The 10,544-nt window shown below is 44.6% G+C and overlaps 1 protein-coding gene across 1 annotated transcript in view; it reads left to right on the forward strand.

The window, feature by feature from the left end:
- The window catches only part of CDC123 (cell division cycle 123), a 424,883-nt gene extending 414,730 nt beyond the window's left edge, over nt 1–10,153 (forward strand). Inside the window, exons 12-13 of the mRNA XM_085652872.1 lie at nt 3,859–3,996; nt 9,547–10,153. Coding sequence (XP_085508998.1) covers nt 3,859–3,996; nt 9,547–9,585 — 177 coding nt within the window. The 3' untranslated portion in view covers nt 9,586–10,153. The remainder of the gene's footprint in view (nt 1–3,858; nt 3,997–9,546) is intronic.
- The last annotated feature ends 391 nt before the right edge of the window (nt 10,154–10,544 follow it).

Raw genomic sequence — 10,544 nt, forward strand, 5'->3', positions numbered from 1 at the left:
AAAAAGTCACAAAGGAATCGTGCGCTCCCTCCATTTTCTCCAGAAGGCTGGATAGACCAACTTTGTCCTTTCTGCTCCTGTCCTCCATGTCAGTCACTTTCCTCCACAGTGCACCCACCTCCAAAGACCCGTCCGGGAGGCCATCAACACGAGCATCCACTTCTGTGAGGCAGGTCTCCATGATGTCAATCTGCAGATGAAACGAGGCAATGTCTTCCCGCAGCCAGGACACAACAGCAAAGGCCTCTACACCTTCAGGGGCCCCCCATGCAGGTAACAAAGTCAAGTGCAAAGGTGGGGGCGGTTGTGCCATGTACGCCCTCCGGGTTCATAGAACAAACTGGCTGTAAGCAGGACTTGGGCGGAGGCGGCATCAGTCTCCACATGCTGCAGCCGCGATCTCAGTTCTGTGGCAGGGGCCTCTTTGCACCCCTCCATCATCAGCAGGCAAGTCATTGGAGGAAGCATGACACAGCAGCACGGGCCAGCTGCGAGGGACTGGAGACTCTGCTTGCGGGCGGGCCGTAATCACCAACCAGGGCCACACTGTTGCGAGCTTCAGAAGGATGTTGTCATGCTCCTCGGCAGCTAGCTCCGCCTGTGTTCTGGCTTTAAAACATTCAAGCTTCCCTTGAAAGAGTTGCATCCAGTGTTGACTTCCATCTGGTCTTGCAGATAATCGGTTGGGTGCTTGATACTGCAGAGGTGAAAGGATATCTGCTCTATGTGAGAGTTCGTTGCACCTTTCAGAATGGACATGGTTCTTGGTAGATCATTTCTGATGGCTTTTGTATTTTCCCAACTCAGTGGGATTCATGACAGTTTGCATCTTCTTGCCAGCACTACACTAGGTGTAAAATGAAACCCTTCAATAAAGACTTCACTATCATTAGAATGAACCCTTTGGGGACCGCTCACATATTTATGTGCCGGCTTTCAGTGGAGTATCCCTGTATATAACCCTAGAAGGGCAGGCCTTTAGGTTTATTTGTCCTGAAGTGGTCGCATTCACGTCAGATGCTTAGCTGCTTGGTTGGAGCTTGCATGTGGAACATAATTTGATCAGCTGCTTATGAAATGCACCACAGAAGAAGCTCGGCATTCTAGAGGTTGCTGCCTTTCTTCAGTTGATGCAAAGCAGTTCCCTGCTTAACCTCACTGACTGTGGTGATGCATTATGTAAAGTAGAGTAGCTTTTTCACCTTGGAATGAGACATTGACACCCTGGATCTGGGCCACTTCTGTCCATGGCACACCTAGCGAGGACTGAGAGCAGACCTATAGAATCTTTGAGTCAGTTTAACCTGATATCTAATGAGTGTGAATGGGCCCAGCAGCTTGTGGACCAGATTCCTGTCCTTTCATTACACCACTTGGGCAGATCATTTGCAACCTCTGATTCCGGGGAGTATGCAGTAGAGGGTTCCCAAGTGGATGCGTTCTTCTTGGCCTGGGGCTTTTGTTTGGCTCTCTTCTGTGAATTCTTGTTTGCCTTTGGAAGTGATCCTTCTAGCTCTTGACTCGGCAAAGAGTGTATGGTTCTTTTGAATGTCCCCTGGTGCTTCTGTTTTAGAGCTCATTCTCCATCGCCGTGCTTCCAGTTCACTTTTGACTTTTAGAGGCTCAGATGCACACCCTAGAGACATGGTCCTTGTCAGTTGCCGATTTGCAGCTAACCACCCTTCTACTACGTCAGTCTATTAGGAGTTCTTTCCCTGGAAAGTAGCAAGCCTTGTACTAGCTTTTCTTTAGGATTCATATTAGCCTTTACTTTGCTGTCTTCATGGCTAAAGAGGAACTTAACATTGGCACAGTAAAGTGTTGCCTGGAAAATATTTAGTCTTTTCAGATGTCTCTTCGAGTATCTCCCTACGTCGACTATTGTGTAACATTTATGAAAATGTATCCGGAATGTATCTCCAACAAAACCCTTTGACTCCTCTCCGTGTCATTGAATTTAGTATTCCCGACCATGCACTTTTTTTTTTTTTGCAGTGGCTGTTTTTATCAATGTGGTGACACTTCTACTCTCTCAAATATGATCAGTTCTGAACTGGTTTTAAAAATGTATAAAACTCCTATGCCACGCCAAATTCAAGGTTGCACACTTAAATTGTGTGCATCTCACACACTGCTTATTATACTCAATTGCATGTATGAAGGCAGAAGTGCTGACTGCCATAGATGTAGGGGGAGGAGGGCTCCTCCATTCTGCACAGGACCCAGGAATGTCTTAAAGTAGGGTGTATTGGATGGCAGTTGTTACATGGCTGCGAGTAGTGGTAGGGCTGGCGTTCGAGTAATCCCCTCAGGCGTGCTTGCTCAGGGTTGTCAAGCAGCCCAAGGGTGAAAAAATGCACTCGAAGTTTCTACAGCTCGCTCTAGTGTTAGCAAAGAGGAGAGTAGACATAGGGTGGTTGAGCACAAGGTCCCTCCGTAATACAATATGGTTTAGGGACATCACTGAGTGGGGGCTAGTGGAGAAGGTACACATGAAGCTTGATCGTTGGGATAAGCTGCACTAGGATTTGGAGGTTTGGGCTGCACTGTTGGAGGGTATGCACAGGGAGAGAGATGGAGGTAGTCAACCGGGCTCGCAAACGTGGGATACGGAACACAGTACCACACAAGAAAGAGGGATAGATGACGCGAGGGGAGCCAGCCGCACTGGGGTTGAGCGGACGGATGGGTACTCAGCCTGAAATACACACACCTGGTTCTGGAACATGAGCCTGTTTGTTACCATGTGTTGAAGATGTTGATATGTTTTTGGCTACACTGACCGGGGGGATGCTGGTGTCCAACCTGAATATTGGGAAATGGAATTTGAATGCCGTACTACATGCAGAGGGGAATGCTGTGTGCCTACACTTAATATACCGGTGATTTTCTGTATTTTCTATTTTTCTGTACTAATTGTCCCTCTAATTTGGTACTGTTACAACTGTATTAAGCAGTATTGATACTTGTTATTTCCCCAAATTGGGGCCTATTATACGTAAATGCCAATAAAAAAGATTTTTAAGAAATGGGCATGTAATGTCACTAGCCACTCTAGCAATGGCACATCATTGTTGCGTCCTCCAGGGCTATATTGCTGGCTCTAACATTATTATTTTTCCCAGTGATATTTTGATTCCACATATATTCATGTTACACCCCATGGTGTTTAGCTGCTGAAAGCACAGAAATGCATAGTATATCGAGCACTGTACACGGATTGTAACTTCAAATGTCAGTGGGGAAGTTGACAAAGCTTTATGTTTGAATTACTCTGCACAGAAAAAAAATAACATAGACCTTCCCTCTTTCTTGCTTGTCATTTAGTTTTAAAAGTTTGAGAATCATATTTTCACATTATGGGGAAAGTGATTTACCTTTCCAGTAACATTAGTTCTCCCATAGTAGATATCTTCCAGTTATCTGTATATGTTCTTAAACTGGATTGAATCGTATTCTTCTTTCTGAAGCAGTAAGTTATGTTGATATGGAGTACATCGTGTCCAAACCTGTTTAGTGACTTGTACTACCTATTCATGTAATTTAATCTTTTTTTAGTGTTTCTTAGTGCTGCCCCTGAATAGAAATAGACTTAAAGATATGGACCCACAGAGAATTATTGCCATGAGGTAGCAGAATGCCTACTGCTGTAGTTGACTAAATAAATCTATGTATGGCAGTCTCAAAGTTTTAAGTAACCTTTTTCAATAGAGTTCTCTCACATTTTGTTTTTCAACTAGTAGAGGCGAATGCATGTTTTGAATCCCAGTTTATGTTTAATGATCTGATTGTAAAGCATTCTGCAAACGGGTAGCATAGAATCGGTTTTGCAATAGAAATATGTTTGTTTCACTAAAGGATTGTCCTGCATTGCGTTGCACAACCAGTGAAGTCACAGTACAGCCAAGTCCATACCTGAGTTACCGACTACCCAAGGACTTTGTTGATCTTTCCACTGGAGAGGATGCTCACAAACTGCTTGACTTCCTGAAACTGGTAAGTGAGCCTCTTAACAAAGTGCGTGCATTGCTGTCATGATTCTTGTTTTTTAAAAGTTCTCATGGATACTTCTACCTGCAGATTCCCCACCCGTTGAATTATCCCAGGCCTCTGATTGAATCCAGAAGTTTCAAAGCTCTTTGGTACGGATGCTGGTTTTGTGTTAGAACTGCAAGTGACACCTTGGGATGTCACTGAAGCCATATAGCGCTCACCCTGGTACAATGTTTTCAGTTCCCTTTTTCCGTTCTTTCGACGCAGAACCAGAGCTCGCTCTCTGAGAGTTTTCGCCACTTCAGCGCTCTACATTATATACAGAAATACAAAATAAAGTATAGTACTAGGATGTCTCCCACAAAGTGTTCAGGCTTTAAGCCCTGAAGGGATTGCAAGGGACACATGTCCATCACCCACCTTCAGTCTATTTGCCTGTGGTGCATGGGATCAGATCATTACTCCAAGTCATGTGAGTTTTGCCTCAGTATGCATTTCTGCAATTAAGGAGAGGGGAGTAAAATGTTTTAGGGTGTGGGCTTGTAGTGGCAAATGAAGTCTGCCTCGTTCCAGGGCCTGCTCTTTATCATCTACTTTGCACTCCTAGAGCATGTGATGGAAACATAAGAACCACAAAAAGCACTTCTCAAGTGGCAAGTCACTCAGATGCCCATTGCCCCACCTACTCCCAAAGGATCTTCTTCTGAGCCGACGTTGGGGCCTCTGGAGCCTTCTGAATTGGTGCCAATGGCGGGCGGTTCTGGCTGAATCGGACCAGCCTGAGTGACATTCAGCACCCGTGCAGCTGTCCCCCCGACTGCCTTGCTTTGAGCCCAGACCCGGTGACATTCCTTAACACCATATCCAGCATCTTCTCCAAGAGGGTGATCCCTTCCGGAATGTCTTTGGGCCCTATGGGGTTGTTTTGCATGTCCAGGTTTATGCTGTTCAGGTCAGCGCCATTCAGCCTCCCCAGCTCACCTCCAGAAATATGTGACGTCACCCCTGGCACTGCAAATGGCTCCACCTCCAAGTACGATGCTGATGCCTCCCCACCTTCTTAGACCTCAATAGAACCGAGCTTAGCACCTCTAGCTCCTACAGACTCTGAGCCAGTGCTCCACACGGAGGGTCACAGATCTAAAAGAGTGGCCCAGAGAGTGTTGAAGGTGGAGAGATACTGCTGAGAAGTGTCTCTTATGAACACCGTTCTTTGACCCATTTGGAGCAGACACTAACCCACTTACACCTTTGGAAACCGCTGAGGAGCTGGACCAGGGCTGCAGCTTCTGCCATGTCTTCTGAGCCGTTGCTCCCCTTCAGTAATGCTCTGCAGGATCCAGTACTTGCTACATGAGAGCTACTCACTCCTTCCCCAGCAGTGAATAGGTTACTCGTAAGACATTATTGTCCTGCTCCAGGGGAACCCCACTTCTTGTCTGCACACACTTCTCCAGAAAGCTTGGTGATCCAGGCAGCTTGTACTTAAGGGAAGGTGAGGAACTTCCCAAACACCCCTGCAGTCTATGCTCCTGGAGGCTTAGGGCCAGAAAATCTTTTCTACTGGAAGTATGGCATTAAAATCTCTAAATGCCAGGTGCCTCTTGGCCAGTTATTCACATGGCTTGTGGGATATGATCCAGCTAGTTGTCCCTCATGTTCCGGATTTCCTTAAGGCCCATGTTTGGAGGTCTTTGGGGTGGCTATTATCATTAAATGGGGACTGGATATTGCCAACTTGGTGGCCTGTGCAATGTGATCCAGGTTCCCTCTATTACTTCTGCCTGCTTCCCATTTCACTTTTGGACTCATTGAAAAATGTTTGTTTCTATGGACTACTTTTCCCATAATACACAGACTAGTATTCATAGAGACCCTGCAATACTTTCAGTTTGAGTAGTGCTGTTGTTCCTCAGCACTGGATTCCTTCTTCCAATACTTAAGTGGGAATTGTCCTCACATGTAACTAGTGTTGTACTGCCTAGTCCTGTGACTCTGCCCTGGGTGTGCTTCAGTCTGAAACAACTTATAAGCTGCCAGTGCCTGAAACTCCTTCTTGCATTGAAGTTTAAACCTCTGTATACCAGAACTCTTTTTGCCTGTTTCTCCAACCAATTTCTGCAATGCTTCTGCCAGAGCCTATGTCCTGTTCCTGTTGTGCTTGCTGGAGATTTCTCCCAGCATTGCTTTGCTTTTTCCTTACTCCCTTTTCTGGCTTTGGTCTACGGTCATATGCAGCCCCTGGGACTGTTGCATAGCTCTTGTATTTTGCCCCCAGTCGCCTAAGATTTGCCCCTTGCTTATGTTCCCTTTCTCAGTATGTTTCTTGCAGTCTCTAGTTCCCTTAACGTGCCAATCTTTCGACAGTTCCTAGAATCCTTGTGGTTGACTTGCCTGGTTTGTTTCCTTCGTTTTTTCTTGAATGCCCTGCTCCTGGCTTTTTGCTACAGCTCTTAGATTTCCTTCCAATTGCTTGCTCTGTGTACTCCTCTTGGCATTGTGTGTTTGGTAAGTGTGCTATTTTGCCTCACTTGTGTATACATTTATTCTTTTTGGGCAGGGAAGGAAATTCCTTCGCCATCCTTTGTTGTGAGTTATATTTAGTCCTTTACTGTGACAGTGTGACATTTCTATTTTTTTTAGGTAGGAATTGCCACTATGTCTCCTGCCAGACACATTAGGGCTTGTCACGTGTATGTAATTACAATACTTGTTTGTGCCCCAGGGTTCATACACAGGATCACAGCTGCCTCTTTTCTATGGGGTTTGCAGTGTGACTATTTTAAGAGTAATCTGTACAGAAACATTGACAATCCCTGTTGCTGTGAAACGTTCTGGCTCTAGCTCCATCTGTGAGCTGGTGGTGGACTTGTGGTGACATCACTGGAGCTGTAAAGCAACCAACTCAACATCAGTAGCATTGTTTCTAGTGGTAAACTATTGTGTTTGTCCATTCTTGATTCCGTTCCCTGTTTGCTCTCATTAGTGTTGCTTTGCCTTTTACATCCTGTTCTTGTGCTTTACCTTGAGTATCTTTATCCTTTCCTGGTGAATGCCTTTACCTGCTTCTCTGCATCAGTACACTAATTACATAGGCAGAAATTCCTTGACTTTGAGTCCATAACAATATGTGAACAATCAAGAGAAAGTAGGGTCTGAACTCCTCCCTCAGGAGCCGTTGAGGCTGTGGTCTTGGAGACACAGTCAAGGGATCTTGTTAACAGGCAGATACCTGGCAGGGTTGCTGCATGTCAGACCCAACAACCTGAGCCGACTCTATCTTGCCAATCGCGAGTGGCATCTTTTTTCAGAAGTAGTCCTGCATATGTTTGTCCTGTGGGGCACTCTGCAGCTGGACTTGTTCACCCAGTTGGAAAATGCTCATTGCCAGACCTCTAGTATCTGTTTAGGGAAGCCTTGGGGGTATTTGAAGTGGTGCTTTCTGCTTCACTAACCATTTACACACATACCCTTGATTCTTCGGGTTCTGAGTAAGACTTTCCAGGACTGGGCACATATCATTGTTTTCACCCCAGATTGGCTGAGAAGGATGTGGTACGCAGATCTTTTGAACCTCTCCCTATATTACACCTTCAACTTCCTTTCAGGGCAGATCTCCTCTCCCCGTTGTGAGGGATACTGTGCACCTCAAACTTCAGATCGTCCACTTTAGTGCCTTTAAGTTGAGTGGGGATACCTAGGCTCCTTGCACCTGCCACATGTGGTGGTAGACCTCATCTTGTCTGCTCGGTGCCCTGCCACAAAATCTGTATTTTCTAGGACATGGAACAGCTTTGTCTTGTGGCACGCAGACAACCATGATGATCCCTTGCGGGCCCTGTTGGTGGCAATGTGGGCAACCTTGCACACCTTCGAGAAACACTACAGTTTGGACTTCGATGTGCACAGAGATGGACACTTTGCCAGATCTGTTCTGCAAGATTCCCTCAACTGACCATTCATCAGCCCCCCAACCCCCTCCTCCCCTTTCACCCCCCAGAAGGTATTGCTTGGGGAATCTATTCAGGAGTTGAGGAATCTGCAGGTGGAAGTATCCATCAAAAGAAAAAGTTAATTTAGGTAACAATCTTTCTGGAGCTTCAGTCCACCTACAGTTTCTTCACCGATCCCACCCACCTCCCGGTCTGCTGAATGGATGTACAGGGAAAGTGTTAATAAGGTTCCAATTAGTGTTTTGCATTGTACTGTAGCTGATTGATATTGCTCCATTTGTTCACCTCAAGGCTAAAAAAAATAGATGGAAACTGGTGTTGTAGCACCAGGGTGGGCGCGTTACAGCTTTGACGTCACCAGACATTGCTTCTGGTGCCAGTATTGAGCCAGAGTCCCCTACCGGCATCACACAGCTTTGAAGCTTACAGATTATTCAGAAGGTGGGAAATGTGCAGGTAGATAGAGTATCCACCTGAGAGATTGTTATAGAAGGTGAGGAGCTTTTTCTTTCAGTCTTGCAAGAACGAAAATCAGTTTGATGGGTAAATATAAATAAAATGTAAAAAAAAAAACTCTTGGTTAAAGTAAAAGATATAGGACGGACGAAGCTGCAAAGAGCACTATAGAGAGCATTGAAGGGGAGCGGAACAGTAAGGTGAATCTGTAGATATTTCTAAGCTCATTGGTCCTTTTCCATGACTGACGAGTTCTAGTCTGCCTCCTATGTTATCCTTGTGGTTTCTGATGAATAGTTCTTCCTGCAAATTCCTCACCTTTGAAGATCCCAGGTGCAGCCTGGATCTATAACCTTTTGCCATTGCTCTCGGGTAATGGGAGATGGCTCTGGCTCCATCTGTGCACTGGAGGTGGACTTGTGGTGACAGCACTGGAGCTATAAAGCAGCCACCTCCACATCTGTTGCATTTTTTCTGGGTCCAGATTGCAGTTCCGTTTTTTCGGGTCCAGAGTTTCTCTCTTCATCTCGTGAGGAAAGAAATTTGATGCAGTGCAGGTGATCAGGTCACCCCTAAAAAGTCGGCGTTCATGCTTTGTTTAAGATATGATCGACAAATGGCTGAAGATGAATCCAAAGGCAGTAAAAGAGCGAGAGCCCAAATCTAATATGGCTAGGGCTAAAGATGACCGCAAAAGTAGTTGCCGCACTAAATCTCGTCAGTGGCTAGATAAGATCAAAGTCCTCCTTCTGTTCCTCTGCCTCATCAACATTTTGAAGAGGACAAAAATACATTGCCACAAAAAGAAGCAGCAGCAACACTCTTCTTCTCACGGAAGAGCCACCCAGGAGCAGTGAAGCCAAATTGCTAAAGTTCTGCCCCTCGCTATTACTATTTATATACATCAGCCATGTAAAGGAAAAGCCTTAATGTGCACCCGTAAGACTTGACGCTCATCCTACTGGGCTACCTAAAATACCAACTCCAGGGAAAGTAATACTTGTTACTATCTTTAACAATTGATAAACCATGACCTAAGATTGGGAATACATTTTACCTGGTTTTGCATGTTTGTTTGCAGGATGGTGTAGTTTCTGTGCATTATGTTGAGCAACTCCTTTAACAGTGAATTTTTCCTTGACAGAAAAGAAATCAGCAAGAAGAGGACTCTGACGATTCATGAGGAACTGACACTGCACTAAAACGATTACTGCAGAAGAAGTTGCTATAAGATCTTCCTGAAAAATTGGCTAGGAGCAGAGGTCGAGCAAAACTGTCACTTCTTTGTTCACCCAAAAAATCCAGAATCTTGATTCTGCTGAAGCACGTATTTGCATAAAAGTGTTTTTAAGAAGCAGCATTGCCAAAGTGTCAGCCTACATTGACTGAATCATTCTGATGAAGGATGGGTATATTGCTGGGGCAACTGACTAAAATTCACACAAGATTGTTATAGATGGTCTTTCCCATCGAATAAGCACCACACATTTTATTAAATGGCAAGCATTAATTAGATTCTCATTCTTCATGGTTTGGGACAATGATTTTAAAACGTACACAAATTACAACTGGATGGTCGCCGGAAACGTTTTCCTATGCTTTTGATTGCTAAAGGACAACTTTTTTTGGTTGCGAAAACTAAGACACAGAGAGATCGGATCCAAATCTCAAAATAGCATTTCTTTTTACGTGACTTAAAAGTCCCTGTACACTTGGAATGTCGTGCATAAAAAATAAATGCCTAATCCGTACAATGAGGTAATTATTAAAACGTTTCGTTAAGATGTGTTGTACTTTTGAAAAACAAAAGTTATGTGGGTTGTGTGAATGCTTTAAAGGGCTAAAGTCAGACACTCGATGGCCATTTTTGGAGTGAAACACTCATTTTCAAAGTTGGTACCAGTCATTTCTTACCAAATGCTGTTCACAAGTAGAACTGGATCTCTTTTTGTCTATTCATAGTCAAGTCTTTTTTATTAAGAATAAACCAAAGGTTATTTATTACATGTGATTAAGGCAGATAACTACATGAAAAATCCCAAGATAAGCCTAAAGCCACAGAAAATAAACTCCCCGTCTCGTGTCCACCAGTTGGTCTACACTTGAAAGAAAACTCAGCTCTTCTTCAACTGTACTCATAGT

Source organism: Triturus cristatus, chromosome 4_1 (assembly GCF_964204655.1).
Source record: "Triturus cristatus chromosome 4_1, aTriCri1.1, whole genome shotgun sequence".
In the NCBI taxonomy this organism is placed as follows: domain Eukaryota; kingdom Metazoa; phylum Chordata; class Amphibia; order Caudata; family Salamandridae; genus Triturus; species Triturus cristatus.